Genomic DNA, 23766 nt, shown 5'->3' on the forward strand with positions numbered 1-23766 from the left:
CTTGGTCAAAGAGGTAGATTTTAAGGAATATCTTAAAGTAAGGGGGAAAGGTAGAGAAGTGGAGAGATTTAGGGAGAGAATTCCAGCGTGCAGGGCCTCAACAAGTGAAAGCACGGCCACCAATAATCTGCCATCATTGTCACTAGTCTGTGGATTTAAAAATACTTTTTGTTTGAAATAATCTTGCCAAGTTACTGGCAGGGATTACCTAAACCAGCTGTTTTATTAGTCAGGATACAGTCATCAACCTGGGGCAACAAGCAAGGAGCTTCCATCAGTCCTCTCCTTCTCACCCTGAGGGCTGTGAGTTCAGACAGTCACTTGCCCACGTGTCATCTTTAGTCTGTGATTTTTAATGTGATTCTTCTGCAAATGAAGTCCCAGCTGGGGAACTTGGTGGCCCAATGGATTAGGCTACTGACCTTTCACCTTTGGGACAGGGGTTCAGACCTGATGGGATGGAAGTGTTCTCTGTTTACTGGCTGTAAGGGTTCAATGGAAAATATGTCTCAATCTCATGAGTACAGGGCCTCAATATAAAACCAGTTCTAATTGGCAGCATCACTGAGATGGGCTGATTGATGGTTGCTATGGGAACAAAATGTGACACTGGTGCAGTGGGGCCTGCTGTTCTGTGGTGGAGGTGTGTACTGGGACAGAGCAGAGAGAAGGCTTCACTGAACATCTCCTGGTGCTGACATCACTGCCTCAAGTATAAACTATTCCATTCCCCGGCGCTAATATCTTCACGTCCAATTGGAAGACAAATTTATTTAGTGTCTTTTATGACCTCAGGATGTCCCAAAGCACTTCACAGCCGATGAAGTACTTTCTGAAGTGTAATCACTGTTGCAATTGTGGAAACGTGGCAGCCAATTTGCACACAGCAAACTCCCACATCCAACAAAGTGATAATGACCAGATAATCTGTTTTAGTGGTAAGTATTGGCCAGGTCTTGGTGGGGTTGTGGGGTGGTGAGGAGGTGGGTAGGGGTTGCGGTAGGGAATACCCTTCTGTTGTTCTTTTAAATAGTGCTCTGGGATCTTTCATGTCCCCCTGAGAGAGCAAATGGAGCCTCAATATAATGCCTCATCCGAAAGACAGCGCCTCCAACTCCCTCAGTACTGCACTGGGAGCTAAAGGCCAGCTCAGGTGTACAATTTAAACCCGACCCGGGCTCGACCCGACCACATCTAACCTGAACCCGACCCGGGCCCGAGTCCTTTGGTTTTTTCCTGCGCCCGACCCGACAGACTACCGGAAATGAATGACGCTTATTCTTACTCTTGCTTCCCTTTCCCTCCCTGACCAAAAGGCAGCACTGGCACTGTGTCCAACCCAGCCCGACCCGACCCAACCCGAGCCTGAATGCTGGACCCGGAAGAGCGACCCAACCCGGCCCAAACCCGACACATGTCCTTGGGTTCCGTCAGGTTCGGGTCGGGTAGCCGTGCTGTATTGGGAGCGTCAACCTAGATTATGTGCTCAAGTCTCTGGAGTGGGATTTGAACTCAGGACCTTAAACACAATTGTTTTCAAAGGAAAAGAGTAAAAAGTGAACCCACATCTTGCTCCGGTGTAAAGACTTTAATGGGTGAGCATTGTTAGTTGAACTAAAACTAGATTCTTCTATTTCAGATGCTGAAGATTTGCACATTGATGAAAAAACATTGCACTCATCGCTGACACTATCTGAAAATAAAAAGAGACTGACCTTTGTCAGCAAGAAGGTCCGCTTGTACCCAGACTGTCCTGAGCGTTTTGAGCACTGGCCAAACGCCCTGGGACTGGAGTCTTTCCAGAGTGGCCTTCACACCTGGAAAGTGGACGTGGGGAAAAGCTGCGCCTACAAAGTGGGCTTGGCTTACGGCTGCCTTCCACGCAAAGGCTTTGGTCATGAATCCCGACTCGGATATAACTCATCCTCCTGGGTGTTTTCTCGGTATGATGATGAGTACACAGTCGCCCATGATGGCCAGCTGAAAACCTTGGATCTGTTGAGGCGCCCAAAGTTGATTGGTGTGCTGGTGGACTATGATGGGGGTGAAATCCTCTTCTATGATGCTGATGCCTGTGCTATAATGCACAGCTATAGAACAAAGCTCACCTTTCCCATCCACGCTGCACTGGCGGTGACAGATGAAAGTATCATTATTGTCCAATAACAGGATGGCGGATGCACTGGATATCTCCAAGCATGTGCCTAATATTTTAGTTCTGGAATTCTCTCATTCTGGGAAGAGATTCCTGTCTGATTCTATGGGAACCAGCAAAATGTCTCAAAGTTGGTTTAAACAGAGCATAAAAGCTTCTTTGGTTGAGTTGCCAACATAGAGATGTTTCATTCTTGCTGTTTGGGTTATAGCAAGTCATCCTGTGTTAAAAGGATGTTGACATAGCTTACAGTTAAATATGGAAAGGACGGGTAACAGGGATTTTCTTCTCCAGTTTTCTCCCCTCATTTTCCCTCTTGATTTCCTTGTTGATGTAGATTTTATTAAAATTCTGTTTGGGAGGTGGGCCTCATTGGCATGGTCAGCATTTATTACCCATCCTAGGTTGTCCTGAGATGGTGATCTTGGGCCTTCTTCTTGAATCACTGCTGTCAGTTTGATACAACAGAGTGCAGTTAAGAGTCAACCACATTGCTGTGGGACAGGAATCACATGTCAGCCAGACAGGGTAAGGAGAGCAGATTTCCTTCCCTAAAGGACAGCAGTGAAACAGATAGATAGGTTTTTACGACAATCCAGCACCTTCATGGTCATCATTACTGATACCAGTGTTTTATTTCCAGATCTAAAAACATTTGATTTCAAGTTCTCAAACCGCCATGGTGGGATTTGAACTCACATTCTCTAGATTATCAGTCCAGTAACATAATTACTACACTACTGTACCATATTGTGGCACTGAATGTTGACAGGCTATTTCACTGTCAGAGATGTTCAGAGGGAGGGAGCTGACTGGATAGGGACAAAGAACAGGAACCAGGGCTGTTTTCTGCCTCACCCAGGGCCCCAAACATACCCTGCTATTGTCATCCTGGTAATTTAATGCATACCAAGGATAAAATAACTGGTCATTGGGATCAGTCATGAAGTTTTTAATGTTGGCAATCTGTGAAATGGAAACTGTCTGAAATTCAGATTTTGTGTTGTGTGCCTGCTTGTCTAATGTTCCATCGAGGATGTTGAGATTTCCAGAGCCTTTCAGTTCCAGGTACAGACTGACTGGGTGAAACTGGGCAGAAAAGCCTCGAGGGGCTGAATGACCTGCTCTTGATCCTGTGATATATAATGCCTGCTTTTAATCCCTGGTATTGGAACAGTGTCCCCTGGATAGTGAGGGGTGGGTGCGAGGGCTGAGTGTAATAAATAAGCTACTGAAAACCATTTCATTTCTATCTCTCTCAAATTCTTTCAGCTCTTGCAATGTCACACCGCCACATTCTTTAAGAGGGTTTGGAGAGGGATAGAGTAGGGATAGGGTTACCAACCCTCCAAAATTAACCTGGAGTTTCCAGGAATTAAAGATTAACCTTCTGGACACTGTTATGAGTAACTCAGGAGAAAATTAATGGGAGCAGTTAAAAAAAATTGTGTTCAGCTCATTCTCTGTTGAATACTTTTGCCTATTAATGCTAAAGACAGTGTAGATGTGGGGAGGGGGAAAGGCTGTTTGACCGGATGGGGCTGTTGGAGTGGGAGGCCATGTGACGAAACCACCATGAATACATGCAACCAGAGTTGGCAACCTGAAGCAGAAGTGATCAAATAGATTGTGCTTTAAATAAGACTTGGGGGGAACCTATAACTGGAGGATATTGCCTCACAATACAGTAACAGTTATGGAACCAAATAGGTTACAGAGATGGAGATGGGGTTGGCAGGATGGGCACTAAGCTCTAAATCTGATTACAAGAGGAGCAAAGCAACATGCACTCTCAATGCCCAGGGTACGTGGCACCATGTTGCTCACTCCCATTTGAAACATGCTCAGTTATATTTTGCCTCTTGTTGGTTACAATTGACCCTTCCAAATACTGTGAACATGTATTGTTCCAGTGACTGAGCTGATTCCGTCAGCTACAAATTCTATGCTGGATCATGGCTGCACTGCACTACAGTGCCAGGAGTTAAAGGGCAGCATGACCATTCAGAGAGCTTTGGAAAGGCTGAATTTCTGGAACTGTATATTGTCTAGTCTCAGTTATTTAATGATGGAATGTATTTCTTATTCAATAATGTGTTATCATTAAATAAAAGTATTTACACAAATGTATTTATGTTTGTACTTCTGATTTATGAAAATTACTTTATTGAACACAGCTTTTGTTTTTTCCCTATTCTCTCCTCTATCTTTTGCAGCCATGTGTGCTCTGTGACTCAAATCCCTTTACAACATCGTATCACATCTCACTCTGTAACTGAGGCAAAATCTATATGAGAATGAGTGAGGCAGTGAGAGAAAGCGTGCATTGCAGTTGGTCAGCAATTTATATCTTTCTTCCCTCATTAAATTTGACATGAAGGTTGAGCATCACCTTCCATTTGCTGACTCTGCCAATCAGAATCCCCAGGTTTTCCTCATGCCATTCCCCCGGCAACTCACCTAAGTTACTGTTCAGAACATTGGAGGTGGTAATGTACATTCTCCAGGGAACTAGCCAGCACGAGTCACAATGAAGTACACTGAGGCACTGCACCTTTCTGCAATATTAAATTCATACACCAACCAGTGAACTTGTCCTCGACACCTACAGACCACTGCAGTCTGCATCTTTCTCCCAAGCGGAACTTCCTCACTCCCCTTGATTATGACCTCTGCACACGACTGCACCATGAAGATCTGAAATCATGACAATGTAGGTACTGTCCTTATGCCGGACGATACAGCCACAGTTTTGTGAAAGTAAGTACAGTGCATCTCTTGTATCTTGTTTGTACTGTAATCTGTAATCTTTCTCGGGAAAGACTGAGCAGGCTGGGGCTCTTTTCTCCAGAAAATAGAAGGATGAGAGGTGATTAATGATGTCTTTTAAAATCATGAAAGGGTTTGATGGGGTTGGCGTAGAGAAGATGTTTCCACTTGAGTCAGACCAGAACTAGGGCATCAATTTAAGATACTAATAAATCCAATAAGGAATTCAAGAGAAACTTCTTCACCTAGAGAAGTGGTTAGAATGTAGAACCCACGACCACAAGGAGTAGTTGAGGCGAATAACATAGGTGCGTTTAAAGGGAAACTGTTTCGGAACATGATGGAGAAAGGAATAGAGGGTTATGCAGATAGGGTGAGATTACAAGGAGTGGGCAGAAGCTCGTGTGGAGCACAAATAGCAGCAGAGACCAGTTGGGCCGAATGGCTCGATTCTGTGATGTAAATTATGTACATTAAAGGATAGGCTTTGCATTCTCCTGGATGTCTTTCCATATTAAGGATAAATAATACATATTGTTTGTGAATTTTATTTTTACTGAGCCTGCTTTATTCATACTGTTCAGACAACAAGGCACCATTTGACTGGCTCCAGTGGGTTTTAAGGTTTTCTCATTACTCCCTTTGCGATTTCAAGCACACCCCATACACATTGAAGGAGTGTTAATATGTGAACTTATATGTGATTGTCAGTGAGAGGCTTGACTGTGACTTTTCTCCCCCAGTTTTACTCTAATCTCCCAATTATTACAGACATTATTGACTCTGCTGCCGTACTGAAGACTTGTGCTCCTGAACAAACTGCACCCTTCGCCAAGCTGTTCCAGTACATCTACAACGCTGGCATCTACCTGACAATGTGGAAAATTTCCCAGCTAAGTCCTATTCACAAAAAGCGGGAAAATCCAATCCAGCATTGAATACCCATCAGTCTACTCTCAATCATCAGCAAAATGATGGAAGGTGTGTCGACAGATCTATCAAGTGGCACTGAGTGCTGCTTGAGCGCACAGAGTGTAAAATCAGGAGTTTGCTGAGTGAGGGAGTTCAGTGAAGAGGGGAAATATAAATTAATTAACACAATTAAGGATGGCAGGACAGATGATGTGTTGCGGCTGCAGCATGTGAGAGCTCCTGGATGCCGCTGTAATCCATGGCAATCACATCTGTGGGAAGTGTCTGTGGCTTGAGGAGCTTTGGTTCAGAGTTAATGAGCTGGAGACTGAGCTGCAGACACTGTGATGCATCAGGGAGGGGTAGAGTTACCTGGACAATTTGTTCCAGAAGGCAGTCACACCCCTTAGGATAGGGTTTGGTCAGTGGTCAGGGACAGGCGGGTATGATTGCAAATCAGGCAGGCAAGGGGATCGAAAAGATGGAAGTGGAGGAGCCTCAGCCCTTGCAATTGACCAACACGTTCAGGGTTTTTGCAGCTGTATGGGCAAGAGTGAAGGCTGTAGTATGGATGAGCAGACTGACCATGGCACAATGGTACAGGAAGCCATTCAGGTGGGGGGAGTTGAAAGGAATGTAGTGGTAGCAGGGGACAGTATAGTCAGGGGGATAGACACTGTTCTGTGCAGCCGAGAGTGAAAATCCAGAAGGCTGTGTTTCTTGCCCGGGGCCAGGGTTCGGGACATCTGCTCAGGGTTAGAGAGGAACTTGCAGTGGGAGGGGCAGTATACAGTGTCATGGTCCATGTAGATACCAATGACATAGATAGGACTAGGAAAAAGGTTCTGCATAGGGAGTATGAGGAGCTTGACACTAAACTAAAAGGCAGAATCTCAACGGTAATATTCTCTGGATTATTATCTGAGCCACATGCAAAATGGCATAGGGAAATAAGATTAGAGAGATGAATGCATGTTTCAAAGGCTGGTGTGGGAGAAGTGGGTTCTGGTTTATGGGGCACTGGCACAGTACTGGGGAAAATGGGGGCCGTACCGTTGGGATGGACATCACCTGAACCATGCTGAGACCAGTGTTCTTGTGAGTCATACAACTGGGGAAGTAGTGAGGACTTTAAACTAAATAGGGGGGTGGGGGCGGTGGTGGGGAAGGGATCATGCAGGGGAAGGAAATGTCAAAGCAATAAATCAAGGTAACAATAAAGGTAATGATGATCAGAGTATGGCAGGAAGGGACAGTGATTGCAAAATAGTCTGCCGGCAGATAGGGCCAGAGTTTACAAAAACAGTAACAAATTGGAGTTCAGGGCTCTGTATCCACAGCATTCACAATAAAACAGATGAATTGTCAGTTCAAATAGAAATTCATATGTTGGACCTGATAGCCATTACAGAAATGTGGCTACAAGGAAACCACAGTTGGGACCTGAATATCCAAGGGGATGTGACATTCAGGAAGGACAGGAATCTGGGAAAAGGTGGTGGGGTAGCTCTGTTAATTAAAGAGGGCATTAGTACTGTAGTGAGATATAACCTTAGTTCTAAAGATTAAGGCGTAGAATCAGTTGGTGGAACTAAGAAACCGCAAGGGGAAGAACACATTGGTGGGAGTTATTTACAGGCCACCAAACACCATTGGTCACGTAAATCACAGTGCATATCAGGAAATTAGAGATGCGTGTCACAAAGTTAATACAGTAATCATGGGGGCTTTCAATCTACATATAGACTGTGTAAACCTAATTAGTACTAATGTTGTGGTGGACGAATTCTTGGAATGTATGTGAGATGGTTTTCTAGAGCAGTATGTTGAGGAACTAACTAGGAAATAGGCTATTTTAGATCTAGTATTGTGTAATGAGAAGGACTAATTCATAATCTTGGAAAGGAGCCTTTAGGAAAGAGTGACCATAATATGGAGAATTTTACAGTAAGTTTGAAAGTGATGTAGTTCAATCAGAAACTAGTGTCTTAAATTTATGCAAAGGAAACTATGTAGGTATGAGGGGCAACTTGGCTCTGGTGGATTGGGAAACTATTTTAAAAGATATGATGATAGACAGGCAATGGCTAACATTTAAAGATCTAATATAGTTTACAACAAAAATACAATCCTTTAATGCACAAAAACCAAGCAAGGAAAGTGTTCCAATCATGGCTAGTGAAAGAAATCAAGGATTGTATTAGAGTAAAGGAAGTGGTGAATAAAGTTGCCCAAAAAATGGTAAGCCTGAGGATTTGGAGCATTTTAGAATTCTGCAAAGGAAGACCAAGAAAGGTATGCAAAAAGAAGATTAGCAAAAACAAATGTGGGTCCATTACAAGCGGAGTCAGGAGAATTTATAGTGGGGAATAAGGAAATGGCAGAGAAACTAAACAAATTCTTTGTGTCTGTCATCATGGAGGAAATACTGAAAACCTCCCATAAATTATACAGAATCAAGGGACAAGTGTAAACGAGGAACTGCAAGATATTAATATCAATAAAAAAGTGTACTAGAGAAATTAATGGACTTTCTTTGGCCTCCTTGTCTCGCGTGTTCCATGCGCCTCACATGGCCAAGCCATCTCAAGCACTGCTGGCTCAGTAGGGTGTATATGCTGGGGATGTTGGCTGCCTCGAGGACTTCTGCGTTGGAGATACGGTCCTGCCACCTGATGCCAAGGATTCTCCGGGGCAGCAAAGATGGAATGAGTTGAGACATCGCTCTTGGCTGACATACGTGTCCAGGCCTCGTTGCCATAGAGCTAGCTACGGAGGACACAGGCTTGATACACTTGGACATTTGTGTTCCGTGACAGTGCGCCATTTTCCCACACTCTCTTGGCCAGTCTGGATAGCAGCGGACGCCTTTCCCATGCGCTTGTTGATTTCTGCATCAAGAGACAGTTTACTGGTGACAGTTGAGCCTAGGTAGGTGAACTCTTGAACCACTTCCAGAGCGTGGTCGCCAATATTGATTGATGGAGCATTTCTGACGTCCTGCCCCATGATGTTCGTTTTCTTGAGGCTGATGGCTAGGCCAAGTTTGTTGCAGGCAGCCGCAATCCTGTTGATGACACTGATGACCACGATGAAACAAGCAGACACTCTTCGGTGTGGGATGTTAATGCAGCATCATCAGCAAAGAGGAGTTCCCTGATGAGGACCTTCCGTACTTTGGTCTTCGCTCCAAGTCGATAAATTCCCTGGACCTGATGATCTACATCCCAGAATGATGAAAGAGGTGGCTGTATCCATAGAAGATGCATTGGTGGTCATCTTTCAAAATTTTAAAGACTCTGGAATGGTTCCTGCAGAATTTAAGAAAGAGAAAATGGGGAACTAAAGACCTGTTAGTCTAACATCAGTCATAGGGAAATTGCTACAACCTACAATAAAGGTCGTGATAACAGGACACTTAGAAAATAATGGTAGTATTGGGCAGAATCAACATGGATTTATGTAAGGGAAATAATGTTTAAGAAACCTGTTGGAGTTTTTTGAGGAAGTAACTAGCAGAATAGATAAGGGGGAACTGGTGAATGCAGTATATTTAGATTTTCAGAAAGCTTTTGATAAGGTCCCACATAAGAGGTTAGTAGACAATATTAGAGTGCATGGGATTGGGGGGAATATACTGGCATGGATTGAGAACTGGTTAATGGACAGAAAACAGAGAGTAGGAAGAAATGGGTCATTTTCAAGTTGGCAGGCTGGACTAGTGGGGTACTGCAAGGATGAGTGCTTGGACCCCAGCTGGACACAATCTATATCAATGACTTGGATGTGGGGATTAAATGTAATATTTTCAAGTTTGCAGATGACATAAAACTAGTTGGAAGTATGAGTTGTGAAGTGGATGCAAAGATGCTTCAAGGGTTTTTGGAGAGGTTGAGCGAGTGGGCAAAAGTTTGTCAGATGGAATACAATGTGGTGAAATGTGAGGTTATCCACTTTGGGAGGAAAAACAGAAATACAGAGTATTTCTTAAATTGAGAGAGGCTGGGAAGCATTGAACTTCAAAGGGACTTGGGTATCCCCTGAAAGCTAACATGCACGTGCAGCAAACAACTAAGAAGGCAAATGGCCTTTATTATGAGTATTTGAGGATAGGAGTAAAGATGTCTTGCTGCAATTATATAGAGCCTTGGTGAGACCACACCTGGAGTATTGTGTGCAGTTTTGGCCTCCTCACCGAAGCAAAGATATACTTGCCATGGAGGGAGTGTAATGAAGATTCACCAAACGAATTCCTGGGATGGAGGGATTGTCCTATGAGGAAAGATTAAATAGACTGGGCCTTTATTCTCTGGAATTTGGAAGAATGAGTGTTCAGCTCATTCAAACATAGAAAATTCTTATAGGGCTCGAGAGGGAAGATTCAGGAAAGATGTTTTTCCCGGCTGGAGAGTCTAGAACCAGGGGACACAATCTCGGATTAAGGGGCAGGCCATTTAGGACTGAGATGGGAAGGAATTTCTTCACTCACAGAGTGGTGAATCTTTGGAATTCTTTGCCCCAGAGGGCTGTGGGGGCTTAGTCATTGAGTATGTTCGAGACTAAGATCGATACATTTCTACATATTAAATCCATCAAGGGATACGGGGATATTGCAGGAAAATGTTGTTGAAGTAGGAGATCAGCCATGAACTCATTGAATGGCGGATCAGGCTCGAAGGGCTTAATGGCCTACTCCTGTTGCCATTTCTTATGTTCTTATTTACTCCGTGATTCTGAGTTTGTGTTTTGCCAGGTGAGTTCAGGTCCAGACCTCATTACAGCCTTGGTCCATAATTGGACACAAGAGCTGAATTCCAGAGGTGACTGCTCTTGACATCAAGGAAAAATTTGACCAAGTGGTTGTTTTATTCGTCCTTGGAAGTGAGCATTGCTGGAAAGGTCAGCATTTATTGTCCATCCCTAAATGTCCTTGAGAAGGTGATGGGGAGCTGCCACCTGGAACCACTGCAGACCATGTGAGGTAGGTACACCCACAGTGCTGTTAGGAAGGGAGTTCCAGGATTTTGACCCAGTAATAGTGAAAGGATGGTGATACAGTTCAATGTCAGGATGTTCTGTGACCTGGAGGGGATTTTGCAGGTGGTTACATTCCAATCACCTAGGTCATAGAGGTCACATGTTTGGATGGTGCTGTCAGAGGAGCCTTGACATGTTGCTGCAGTGCATCTCATAGATGGTACACAGTGCTGCTACTGTGCACCAATAGTGGATGCAGTGAATGTTTAATCTGGTGGATCAGGTGCTGATCAAGCGGGCTGCTTTGTCTTGGATAGTGTTGAGCTTCTTGAGTGTTGTTGGAGCTGCACTCATCCAGGTAAGTGGAGAGTATTCCATCACACTCCTGACATATGCCTTGGAGATGGTGGACAGGCTTTGGGGAGTCAGGAAGTGTGTTACTTGCTGCAGAATTCCCAGCCTCTGACCTGCTCTTGTAGCCACAATATTTATATGGCTGGTACAGTTAAGCTACTGGTCAATGATAACCCTCGAGATGTTGATGCTGGGGGATTCAGCGATGGTAATGCTGTAAAATATCAAAGGGATACGGTTAGATTCTCTCTTGTTGGAGATGGTCATTGTTTTAGCACTTGTGTGACGCAAATGTTACTTGCCACTTATCAGCCTGAGCCCGAATTGTGTCCAGGTCTTGCTGCATGTGGGTATGGACTGCTTCTGAGAAGTTGAGAATGGTGCTGAACATTGTGCAATCATCAGCGAACAGCCCCACTTCTGACCTTATGATTGAAGGAAGGTCATTGATGAAGCAGCTGAAGACGGTTGGGCCTAGGACACTACCCTGAGGAACTCCTGCAGTGATGTCCTGGAGATGAGACGATTGACCTCCAACAACCATAACTGTCTTTCTTTGTGCAATGCATGATCCCAACCAGTGGTGTTTTCCCCCTGATTTCCATTGACTTCAATTTTGCTCAGGCTCCTTGATGCCACACTCGGTCAAATGCTGGCTTGATGTCAAGGGCAATCACTCTCACCTCACCTCTAAAATGTAGCTCTTTTGTCCATGTTTGGACCAAGGCTATAATGTGGTCTGGAGCTGAGTGGCCCTGGCGGAACCTAAACAAGCAGGTGTTTGACCCGATGCAACGAGACTTCATGCCGTCTCGAGCCAATGTTGAGGACTCCTAGGGCCACTACCTCCTGACCGTATACCACTGTCCTGCCATCTCTGGTGGATTTCTCCCACCGGTGGGACTGAACCTACCCAGGGATGTTGATGGAGGAATCTAGGACATTGGCTGCAAGGTCTGATTTGGTATGGTTATGTCAGGCTGTTGCTTGACTAGTCTGTGGGACAGTTCTCCCAATTTTGGCAGTCTCCAGATGTTACTGAGAAGGACTTTTCAGGGTCAACTGAGTAGGGTGTGCTGTTCTTGTTTCTGGTGCCTCGGTCAATGCCGGGTGGTCCATCTGGTTTTATTCTTAATCAGATTTTCTGTAGTAGCATCAAGGAGCCCTAGCTAAGTTGATATCAAGGGGAAAACTATCCACTGATTGGAGTCATACCTAGCACAAAGGTTAATGCTTGTTTTCATTGGAGGTGAGTCATCTCAGCCCCAGGACATCGCTGCAGGGGTTGTTCAGGGAATTGTCCTAGGTCGAGCCATCTTCAGTTCATCAATTACCTACCCTCCATCACAAGGTCAGGAGTGCGGATGTACGCTGATGGGAGCACAGTGTTTGGTGCGATTTGCAACTCCTCAAATACTGAAGCAATCTGTGCCTGCATGCAGTAAGACCTGGACAACATTCAGACTTGGGCTGATATATGGCAAGTCACATTTACTCTCTCCACCACTGGGCCAGTGACAGCAGTGTGTACTATCTATAAGATGCATTGCAGCAACTCACCAAAGCTCCTTCAATAGAACCTTCCAAACCCGAAGCCTCTCCCAAGTAAAATAATAAGGGCAGTAGGCAACATGGAAACACCACCATCTGCAAATTCCCCTCCTCGTCACACACCATCGAGACTTGGAACTATATTGCTGGTCATTCCCTGTTGCTGGCTCAGAATTCCTGGAACACCCTCCCTAACAGCACAGTGGGTGCACTACACCACATGGACTGTAGCAGTTCAAGAAGGCAGCTCACCACCACCTTCTCATGGTCAACTAATGACAAACAATAAACAGAAACAGGAAGTGCTGGAAACACTCAGCAAATCTGGCAGCATCTGTTGAGAGAAAAACAGTTGATGTTTCGAATTGGATATGACTTCCTCAGAACAGGCAATAAATGCTGGTGACACTCATATCCCAGGCACGTAAAAAAATGCCTTTTTTCTCATTTCCAATAGTTTTATAACTGATACATGAAAGTGTTCAAAGTTAATTATCCTCCAGTGTCTAGGAGATTATTTCTTGAAGACTCAGGACAATCCTGGAGTGTTGCTGGCTCCAGCCCTACAGACACTAGCCTGAGCATTGACAACACAATAAATGAGAACAGGAATAGGTGCTAGACCAGGATTTATGAATGTTGACATGCTAATGGTAAAATTATCATAGTGCCAAACAATGAATAGGAGGCAAAGTTTCACTGGTTCAGAAGTTAGCATTTCCCTGATTCCAAGGCATGGGCTTGAACTCCTAAGACTTTGCAAACTGAAACCCAACGCAAGTTCAATGCAATTGCTCCTTTATATACTCTAATTTCCGAAACTTCATTAAACTGTGATTCTCCAGCGTCCTCAGCCTTTGCACAGAAAAGAACACTCAGCGGAACGGCAGACAGGGAAGAGTCGGGTTCCGGCGGATTGTTTCTGGGGGCGGATCACGGGCACAAACCGGAAGGTGCATCGGCTCAGTACTCCGGGTGGATGCACGTCCCGGGTGGTGAAATACGGACCTCAGGGGTGAAAATCTGAGGCCTCGGATTGGACAAGTGTCCTTCGGTTGCCAGGTGCAGTGAAGCAGGCTTAGAGCAGCTTCCAGTCTAAAGGTTAGCATTTACATAGAACAGTACAGTACAGTACAGGCCCTTCGGCCCACGATGTTTTGTTTCATTATTAACTTGTTGAAGGGCTGGAGAAAAAACAGTCTCCTCAGTAATCTCTTATCTTTGGCCTCCTTGTCTCGAGAGACAATGGGTAAGCACCTGGAGGTGGTCAGTGGTTTGTGAAGCAGCCCCTGGAATAGTTATAAAGGCAAATTCTGGAGTGACAGACTCTTCCACAGTTGCTGCAGATAAAATTGGTTGACGGGGCTAATACACAGTTGGCTCTCCCCTTGTGCTTCAGTGTTTTTTCTTGCCAACTGCTTAGTCTCTTTGACTCGCCACACTTTAGCCCTGCCTTTATGGTCTGGTGATCGCTGCCAACTGACTCCCACGACTTGTGATCAATGTCACAGGACTTCATGTTGCGTTTGCAGACGTCTTTAAAGTGGAGACATGGGCGGCCGGTGGGTCTGCTACCAGTGACGAGCTCGCTGTACAATGTGTCCTTGGGGATCCTGCCATCTTCCACGCGGCTCACATGGCCAAGCCATGTCAAGCGCCGCTGGCTTAGTAGAGTGTATAAGCTGGGGATGTTGGCCGCCTCGACGACTTCTGCATTGGAGATACGGTCCTGCCACCTGATGCCAAGGATTCTCCAGAGGCAGTGAAGGTGGAATGAATTGAGAAGTTGCTCTTGGCTGACATACGTTGTCCAGGCCTCGCTGCCGTAGAGCAAGGTACTGAGGACACAGGCTTGATACACTCGGACTTTTGTGTTCCGTGTCAGTGCGCCATTTTCCACACTCTCTTGGCCAGTCTGGACATAGCAGTGGACGCCTTTCCCATGCGCTTGTTGATTTCTGCATCGAGAGACAGGTTACTGGTGATAGTTGAGCCGAGGTAGGTGAATTCTTGAACCCCTTCCAGAGAGTGGTCACCAATATTGATGGATGGAGCATTTCTGATGTCCTGTCCCATGATGTTCATTTTCTTGAGGCAGATGGCTAGGCCAAGTTCGTTGCAGGCAGCCGCAATCCTGTCGATGAGTCTCTGCAGACACTTCTGTGTGGGATGTTAATGCAACATCGTCAGCAAAGAGGAGTTCCCTGATAAAGACCTCCCGTACTTTGGTCTTCGCTCTTAGATGGGCAAGGTTGAACAACCTAAATTTGATCTTATGTGGAGGAAGATTCCTTCTTCTGAAGACTTGGACGCATGTTAGAGCAGCAGGGAGATGAAGATCCCAAACAGTGTCGGTGCGAGAACACAGCCCTGTTTCACGCCACTCAGGATAGGAAAGGGGTCTGATGAGACACCGCTATGCTGAATTGTGCCTTTCATATTGTCATGGAATGAGGTGATGATACTAAGTAGCTTTGGTGGACATCCAATCTTTGCTAGTAGTCTGTAAAGACCATGTCTGCTGAGAGGTCAAAGACTTTGGTGAGATCTATGAAAGCAACGTAGAGGGGCATCTGTTGTTCGCCATCCAGCTCACCACTCAGTCATAACATTATTTCTGTTCATTCCCAGGTAGGGTTGCCAACCCTCCAGGATTGCTGTGGAATTTCCTGGAATTAAAGCTTCATCTCTTGGACAACTGCTTCCAACAAGCCAGGAAAATCCATTGGGACATCAACCAAACATTGTGCGCAGTTTTCATTTTCTTTGATCTCTTTATGCTGGAGATGGAGGTTCAGCAAGGTTATTTGTTAAATATATATCAGACAATCATTCAATTGGCTAATGCGGAGTTTGCTCACTTTCTGATTAATGTGGGAAGCTGGTGCTCCGCAAGGATGGAGTCGTTTGTTTATGGGTGGTGAGGGCGAGGCTGTTGGAGTAGGGAGGTCATCCGATCAAACATGCAGGAATATGTCGCAGAGTCATTTAAGGCACAGAAGGAGGTAATTCAGCCCATCGTGTCCATGCTGGCTCTCCACAGAGCTATGCAGTCAGTCCACCCAGAGTTGGCAACTCTATTCTCAGATTGAGAGTGTCGCTGACAAAGCTAGCATTTATTGCCATCCCGAGTCGCCCTTGAGAAGGTGGTGGTGAGCCACTTTCTTGAACTGCTGCTGCTGTGGGTTAGGGACATCCACAGTGCTGTTAGTGAGGGTGTTCCAGGATTTTAACTTGGCGACAGTGAAGGAACGGCGATATAGTTCCAAGTCAGGATGATGTGTGACTTGGAGGGGAGCTTTCAGGTGGTGATGTTTCCATGCACCTGGTGCCCTTGTCCTTCAAGGTAGTGGAGGTTGTAGGTTTGAAAGGTGCTGTTGATGAAGCCATGGTGAGTTGTTGCAGTGCATCTTGTAGAAGGTATAGACTGTGGCCAGTGTGTGGCAGTGGTGGATGGAATGAATCTTTGGAGTAGTGATGGGGTACCCATCAAGAGGGCTGCTTGTCCTGGACGATGTTTAGCTTTGTTAATGGATTTCTCCCTTGGTTACTAATGCAACAAACGGTTGTTAGTCCTTGTTGGTGTGGTGACAACAACTCTCTTATGCTTTGCCGAAAAGGGGAAATAGGTTTTATTCTTAAACTATAATCCAACCTTGCTGTATGCACATGTAGTTATGTAGGTTTCATATTTAGCTGAGGCTGTATTTTTAGGTGTTTACCCAGCTTCTAATCTTTTCACTTTTGCATTTGTGCAACAAGCTTTTCTTCCACTGCAGTTAAGTGCATAGACCAAATGTTTATCTGCCACTGGATATATGGTGTTTTGGCAACTAGTCTTTTATCAGGGTATCTTCACCTGGGTGCTTCCATTCTCTGTCCTTGCATTGCCAAACTGCCTGTTCAGATAAAGAAAGAAGATTAAGATTTCGCTTTGCCCCACATTTGTCCTCACTCTAAAAATTCCAAAAGAAATGATACTGGAATAGCTTGACCATTTAAATGATTTTTTCAATATTTTAACAAGCTTCTTGAGTGTTTTTGTAGCTGCATCCATCTCGCAGTTCACTTACACTCCTGACTTGTGCCTTTTAGGTAGGTAGATGGTAGCTGCTGTCGAGCAAGTGGTTATTGGAACTATTCCCTGCAATAGAGGGATTTTGAGCTGATGAAGCAAATTTTGCTTCATCTGTAAGCTTATGTGTCTCCTGCATTCTACGAATCTAAATGATTGTGGTGAAAGGGAAATGTGCTGCCACTCTTTGAACCCAGTGTCAGTATGAAAAGTCCCATTAGATGCAGAATGCAGCTGCCTCTTCTGACACCCAGTGAAGTGTATCAAGAACGAATATTTTCAGCCAGCAGTAGGTGCAGCTGTGACTTCATCAGTGATGACAAGGTGCTGCAAACTATCACTCCAGGTAAGTGTCAGCAGGCGAGTGGAAAGGCCCTGTGCAGTCTATTGGAATTCCCCTTTACTATTCTATTCCTGTGCTCTGAAGCTAAATTAAATGTCACTCATTAACCACTAACACAGTGCTGTCAGCTGTGACTCAGTTGGTGGCACTCGCACCTCCTGAGTCAGAAGGTCGTGCGGTCAAACATGCGAATTAGGAGCAGCAGTCGGTCACTGGGCCCTTCAAGCCTGCACCGCCATTCAATAAGTTCATGGCTGAACTGATTACTCCACATTTCCACCTACCTCCGATAACCTTCCACCCCCTTGCTTATCAAGAATCTATCTATCTCTGCCTTAAAAATATTTAAAGACTCTGCTTCCACTGCCTTTTGAGGGAGAGAATTCCAAAAACTCACAACCCTCTGAGAGAAAAAATTTCTCCTCATCTCTGTCTTTGAAACAGGGATCCCTAGTTCTAGATTCTCCCACAAGGGAAAACATCCTTTCCGCATCCACCCTGTCCAGGCCCTTCAGGGTTTTATATGTTTCAATTAAGTTGCCTCTTACTCTTCTAAATACCAGCAGATACAAGCCTCGCCTGTCCAATCTTTCCTGGTAAGACAGCCCGCCCATTCCAGGTATTCGTCTAGTAAACCTCTGTACTGCCTCAAACGCATTTACACCCTTCCTTAAATAAGGAGACCAGTGCTGTACACAGTATTCCAGATGTGGTCTCACTAATGCCCTGTATAGCTGAAGCAAAACCTCCCTACTTTTGTATTCAATTCCCCTCGCGATAAACAATAACATTCTATTAGCTTTCCTAATTACGTGCTGTACCTGCATACTAACCTTTTGAAATTCATACACCAGGACACCCAGAGCTCTGCAATCTGTGTCATCAGCAGATTTAGCAACCATACCTTCGGTCCCTTCATCTAAGACATTTATATAAATTGTAAGAAGTTGAGGCCCCTGCACAGATCCTTGTGGCACACCACTTGTTACATCTTGCCAACCAGAAAATGACCCGTGTATGCCGACTCTCTGTTTCCTGTTAGCTAGCCAATCTTCTGTGCATGCCAATATGTTAACCCCGACACCATGAGCTTTTATTTTCTGCAATAACCTTTGATGTGGCACCTTATCAAATGCCTTCTGGAAATCCAATTACAATACATCCACCAGTTCCCCTTTATCCACAGCACAGGTAACTCCTTCAGAGTACGCCAATCTTTTCTTCTTTCTTTTGGGCCTCCTTGTCTCGAGAGACAATGGATACGCGCCTGGAGGTGGTCAGTGGTTTGTGAAGCAGCGCCTGGAGTGGCTATAAAGGCCAATTCTAGAGTGACAGGCTCTTCCACAGGAGCTGCAGAGAAATTTGTTTGTCGGGGCTGTTGCACAGTTGGCTCTCCCCTTGTGCCTCTGTCTTTTTTCCTGCCAACCACTAAGTCTCTTCGACTCGCCACATTTTAGCCCCGTCTTTATGGCTGCCCGCCAGCTCTGGCGAATGCTGGCAACTGACTCCCACGACTTATGATCAATGTCACAGGATTTCATGTCGCGTTTGCAGACGTCTTTAAAGCGGAGACATGGACGGCCGGTGGGTCTGATACCAGTGGCGAGCTCGCTGTACAATGTGTCTTCGGGGATCCTGCCATCTTCCATGCGGCTCACATGGCCAAGCCATCTCAAGCGCCGCTGACTCAGTAGTGTGTACAAGCTGGGGATGTTTGCCGCCTCGAGGACTTCTGTGTTGGAGATACGGTCCTGCCACCTGATGCCGAATATTCTCCGGAGGCAGCGAAGATGGAATGAATTGAGACGTCGCTCTTGGCTGACATACGTTGTCCAGGCCTCGCTGCCATAGAACTAGGTACTGAGGACACAGGCCTGATACGCTCGGACTTTTGTACTCCTTCAGAGTACGCCAATAAATTGGATAAACATGATTTCCCTTTCACAAAACCATGTTGACTCTGCCTGATTGCCTTGAATTTTTGTAAATGCCCTGCTGTGCTGTTTTTAATAATAGCTTCTAAGATTTTCCCTCAGACAGATGTTAAGCTAACTGGCCTGTAGTTTCCTGCTTTCTGTCTCCCTTTTTGAAGTGGATGAAGTTGCATCCACTTCAGACACTTGAACATAAAATCTAGACTGTCATTTCAAGTGCAGTAGTGAGGGAGATCGGCATTGCCATCTTTCAGCTAAGACATTAAACCGAGGGCCCATCTGTCCTCTCAGTTGGCCATGCAGATCCTTTGGCACTATTTCAAGGAGAGGCAGGGGAGCTCTCTGGTCTCCACACCTATACTTACCCTCACCTTCCTCACCTAACATCATGGGAAAAATAAACAAATTGGCCGAGAATTTTCAGTAATGACAGTGAGGCTCTCAGCACTCACCGTAATGAAAGATTAAATCGGATAGCAACTTCCACTGACTGCACGTGTGCAAGGAATCAGGAAGTTGCTGTCTGAGTTGCCATGCTTCCCTCAGAAGCGTCACTGTACCTGACCTCACCCAGAGACTCGCCAATGAAACACATAAGTGCGCAAAGTTGCTGTACTTGCCCACTGGAAACCCATTAAACAGGGCAGAAATTTTAGGGCTGGTGCATTCTGGTATTTGTGATTTTTTTTTAATATATGGGAAGTGATAATTACTGCCAAACAACTTATCTGGAACTGAAATTTAATTTTACAGGCATGTTCTCTCATTCCTTCAGAATTTAATTGTTGTAGGTCTTTTTTAACTTTATTTTCTGTCTCTTTCTGTCCATGATTTTGCAAAGAATTAAATATTTTAATTTTATATTTCCTGGTTTAGACTCTGCGTGCCTCAGTGTTAATTTTTCAATCTGATTGGTTGAAGTGCCATGTTTTTGCTTGGCCTGCTCACGGACAAAACAATCCCTGTCGAGAGCACCACGCAGTTTCGGACTCCTGATGATAGCATATTGCAACTCATGCTCACAAAATGTGTGTGGCCAGCTGAGAGTGTAATGAATGGCAAGTCGTACCATTGCCACTGACCACAGAATCCGGTCCATTATTTGGTCATTGTCACATTGCTCTGTGTGGGAGCTTGCTATTCACGAATTGACTGCCGTGTTTCCTACATTACAACAGTGATACACTTCAAAAGTATTTCATTGGCTGTAAAGTTTTTTGAGACACTCTGAGGTCATGAAAGACACTACATAAATGTGAATTGTTTCTTTCTATTACTCAGAGCATAGCCACGTTCTGTGTTGATTGAAGTAAGGGTGAATGAAGATGAGGACTCGGTTGCTGACCTGGGATGTGAAAAATACTCTGCTCCGAGTGCGTCACACAGTCGGTGAGCTGTACTCCTCAGAGGCCAAGCTGCACGGGATCCGTGTGGAGGCCAAGGCTCTTGACAGGTCATTCCAAGCTGTCGTCCGAATGCAGGACAAGTTGTTCCCCAACTACGGTCAAGGCCAGGGCCTGAGCTCCCATCAGTGGTGGGTGGAAATTGTCAAACGGACCTTTCGGGTCTGCGGGGTGAGCGATGAGCGGGTATTGTCTCTGTTGGCAGAGAACCTTTATCAAGGATTCAGCAGTGCTAAGAACTGGGAGGTGTTCAGCGATGTGAAGGACACCCTGATTCACTGTGACAGACTGGGCATCCACATGGCAGTGATTTCCAACTTCGACCACCGTCTGGAGCAGATTTTAGTCGATTGCGGCCTGCGGGAGCATTTCCAGTTTGTGTTGACGTCGGAGGGTGTTGGAATCGCCAAACCAGACCATCGGATCTTTACTAAGGCCCTGGGCTTCGCTCAAGTGGAACCCAAGCAGGCCATGCACATCGGCGATGATGTGTGGATGGATTATCTGGCGGCCAGGGCTGTGGGGATGGAGAGTTACCTGATCTACAGAGGGAAGGAGGAACCCGCCAAGGCGAAGGGACTGGTGCCCAGGGCGCACATCCTGCACTCCCTGCAGCAGCTGCACAGCCTCCTTAAATGAATGTCTTCTTGCCTGGATCCCCAAACTCGTAATGCTGTCATTAAATGTACCCACAAGAAATGGAGAGTCTGTTTCATTGAGGAACGATTAGCATTCTGATAGGCATTGAGGTGTTTGGTGAGAGTCACTTTCCCTCTTATCGGGGGAGCTCATGGTTGCACATTGGCTAGTTGGTGTAAATTTGCATGATATACAGAGGGTCTCTGCATCCCCAATAGGTGCCGTCTTTGTGAACAGCCACTCGAGGAATTCTGTACAAATTACAAACTTTACGGAAAAGTCTGGCAATTTTCGGGTGCATTGTATAATATCATTGCCGTTATCTTCAAGGAGGAGCCCAATAATTAACATTTTGCTGTGGTGATTTGGATAATATTTTATTCAGGATTTCTGAAATAACCATTTCTCTTCCTTTTGACCAGTTTCTCCTGTGTTCAGTCTTGAAGAATAGCATTTCCCACACCCTCTGTTCAGCTCCAAGTCTGTACTGTGCATCTCAGTGAGGTGACATGACATGAATGGGAGATAACTGTGTTTGTCTCAAATTAAGTGCTACCTTCTTGCGTGTTTGCTTCTGCTGAACAGAATGGAATGGAAGAATGAGGAAGATTAACATTACAGATAGTGTCTTCTGACATCTGTCAGATATCTCTGAGCTTCATGTACGCAATGAAGTAGGCTGGAGTGTAGTGATCTCTGTATGCAGCTTATGTGCAGTTAGAATCTTGCAAAGTGAATGAGAAATTCACCATTAAGCTACATTTGGTGGTGTTTGTTGAGAGAGGCGTAATGGCCAGGATACTGGTAGAGTGCCCTGTTCTTTGAATGGCACCATTGGTGCAGTAGTGTACTGATTCAGTCAATGGACTGATCCAGAGAGCGGGGGTTCAGATCACACCATGACAGTGTGAGAATTTGAATTTTGAAATAAAAAGCAAGTATCAGTAAAAATGACCATGAAACATTGGATTGTTGTAAAACTCCCAACTGTCTCACTGATGTCCTTACGGGAAGATAACCTGCTATCATTACCCAGTCTGGTCTATATGTGACTCCAATCCCACACCATCACTGTAAAGGGGCCTACCAAGTCACTCCAGCGGGCCATCTAGGGATGTGCAATAAATGCCGACCTTACCAGCAACACCACATCCCAGAATGAATAATCAAAGGATCTTTATTGTCTGTTCGAACCATTGGTGCCAGCAGATGGAGTCTTGATTATGTTCTCCACAGATGACCTTTTGCCAGTGAGAAAGCCAAAACCTTCGTAATTCATAACTTTTTAATTAGGATAAAATGATATTTAGATTTCTGCCAGATGAACCAGACCAGTGGGCACTCTTCCACATGCATCCCCTTCACCAACTTCTCACCTGTCTACCGTATACAGAGGGGAGAGCGCTGGCAATGCACAATGAAGAGGAGGAGGACTGTCCAGAGAGTTGGGCGGGATGGGGTGTGCAGGACAGTGGTGGGCAGTGTAGATGGGGGAGACCTAGTGAGCTGACTGGGTCACAAAAATACTGATGTCAGAATGAAATACTGATGATTGTTTTGAAAGAATTCCATCTCCCTCCTGTTGTCTTCCTTTTGAACCAGACTGTTTGCAACCTTGACATTCGATTTTACCCTAAGCTGAGCTTTTGATCTCATATCCTCTCCATCACAAAGACCACCTACTTCCACCTCTGTAACATCACCCATCTCCACCTTGTCTCAGTTCATCTGAAACCCTCATCCATGCCTCTGTTAACTCTAGATTCTCTTATTCCAATGTTCTCCTGGTAGCCTCCCACCTTCCAACCTCTAAATTGAGTTCATTCAGAACTCTGCTACCTGTATCCTAACTCGCACCAAGCCCAACTCACCCTATCACCCCTGTGTTCCCTGAACGACATTGGTTCCCAGCACCCAAAGCTTCAATTTAAAATTTCTCATCCACTTGTTCAAATCCTTCCCTGTCTCTCCAACGGCCCCACAACCCTCCAAGAACTGTGCTGTCCTCCAACTTTGTTTCATAAGGCCAGGTAACATGGCTTGGATCATTTTACTACATTAAAGGCACTATATAAATGTAGGTTGTTGCTGAAGTTGTAAAATTTGACCTCCAGAGATTGTGGGACCAAAGTCATTACTCAATGTTTCTCTCTGGTGCGCCTTGCTGTCATTGTGTTAAATTAAAAGAAAGCTGCTATGAAATCACTTTGCAGCCTTTTATGCTCCAGTAGAAACCTTCTCAGTATCTCAATATCAAGAGGCAGATGTATCTGGGAAAGACGACTGTAAACATGGAGGTTCAGGATCTGAAAGGACTCGGGACTTATTGTAAATGGCTGTAACATTGCAGTGAATACTGGACTGGGACAAGTGATGATGGTGCAGCTGTGTAAATAGCACCAAATACTGTCTGCCTGTGTTACAACAATGTGACCTGTGAATGGATGCATCAAACTGCCACCTGTGCAAAAGGTAAGAATTAATCACAGAAGAAAATGAGAAAAACCAACTGTTTCATGCATTTGTTTTTATTCAGTTTTATTTGCTTTGCTAAGCAGCCTTACATTGTGATAATTGTACAGACACTAGGAGCGCAGAGGCAAGGGAAAGGCTGTGAGGCATCAATTCCATCAGTGATATGACTTCAACAACAT

At 45.1% G+C, this 23766-nt stretch overlaps 2 protein-coding genes across 4 annotated transcripts in view; both read left to right on the forward strand.

Annotated features, from left to right (window-relative positions):
• Positions 1 to 4244, forward strand: part of LOC137347791 (B box and SPRY domain-containing protein-like) — a 96333-nt gene extending 92089 nt beyond the window's left edge. For all 3 annotated transcript variants that reach the window (XM_068012761.1, XM_068012762.1, XM_068012760.1), the window contains one exon: positions 1640 to 4244. In XM_068012761.1, the coding sequence (XP_067868862.1) occupies positions 1640 to 2166 (527 nt within the window). In that variant the 3' untranslated portion in view covers positions 2167 to 4244. The remainder of the gene's footprint in view (positions 1 to 1639) is intronic.
• Positions 4245 to 13688: 9444 nt separating this feature from the next.
• LOC137347793 (haloacid dehalogenase-like hydrolase domain-containing protein 3) lies at positions 13689 to 23332 on the forward strand. The gene is made up of 2 exons (XM_068012766.1): positions 13689 to 13819; positions 20352 to 23332. Exon 2 carries the CDS (start codon positions 20390 to 20392, stop codon positions 21110 to 21112), a length of 723 nt encoding a protein of 240 aa, XP_067868867.1. The 5' UTR covers positions 13689 to 13819; positions 20352 to 20389; the 3' UTR covers positions 21113 to 23332.
• The last annotated feature ends 434 nt before the right edge of the window (positions 23333 to 23766 follow it).

The sequence above is a fragment of the Heterodontus francisci genome, chromosome 32, assembly GCF_036365525.1.
Source record: "Heterodontus francisci isolate sHetFra1 chromosome 32, sHetFra1.hap1, whole genome shotgun sequence".
Taxonomy (NCBI): domain Eukaryota; kingdom Metazoa; phylum Chordata; class Chondrichthyes; order Heterodontiformes; family Heterodontidae; genus Heterodontus; species Heterodontus francisci.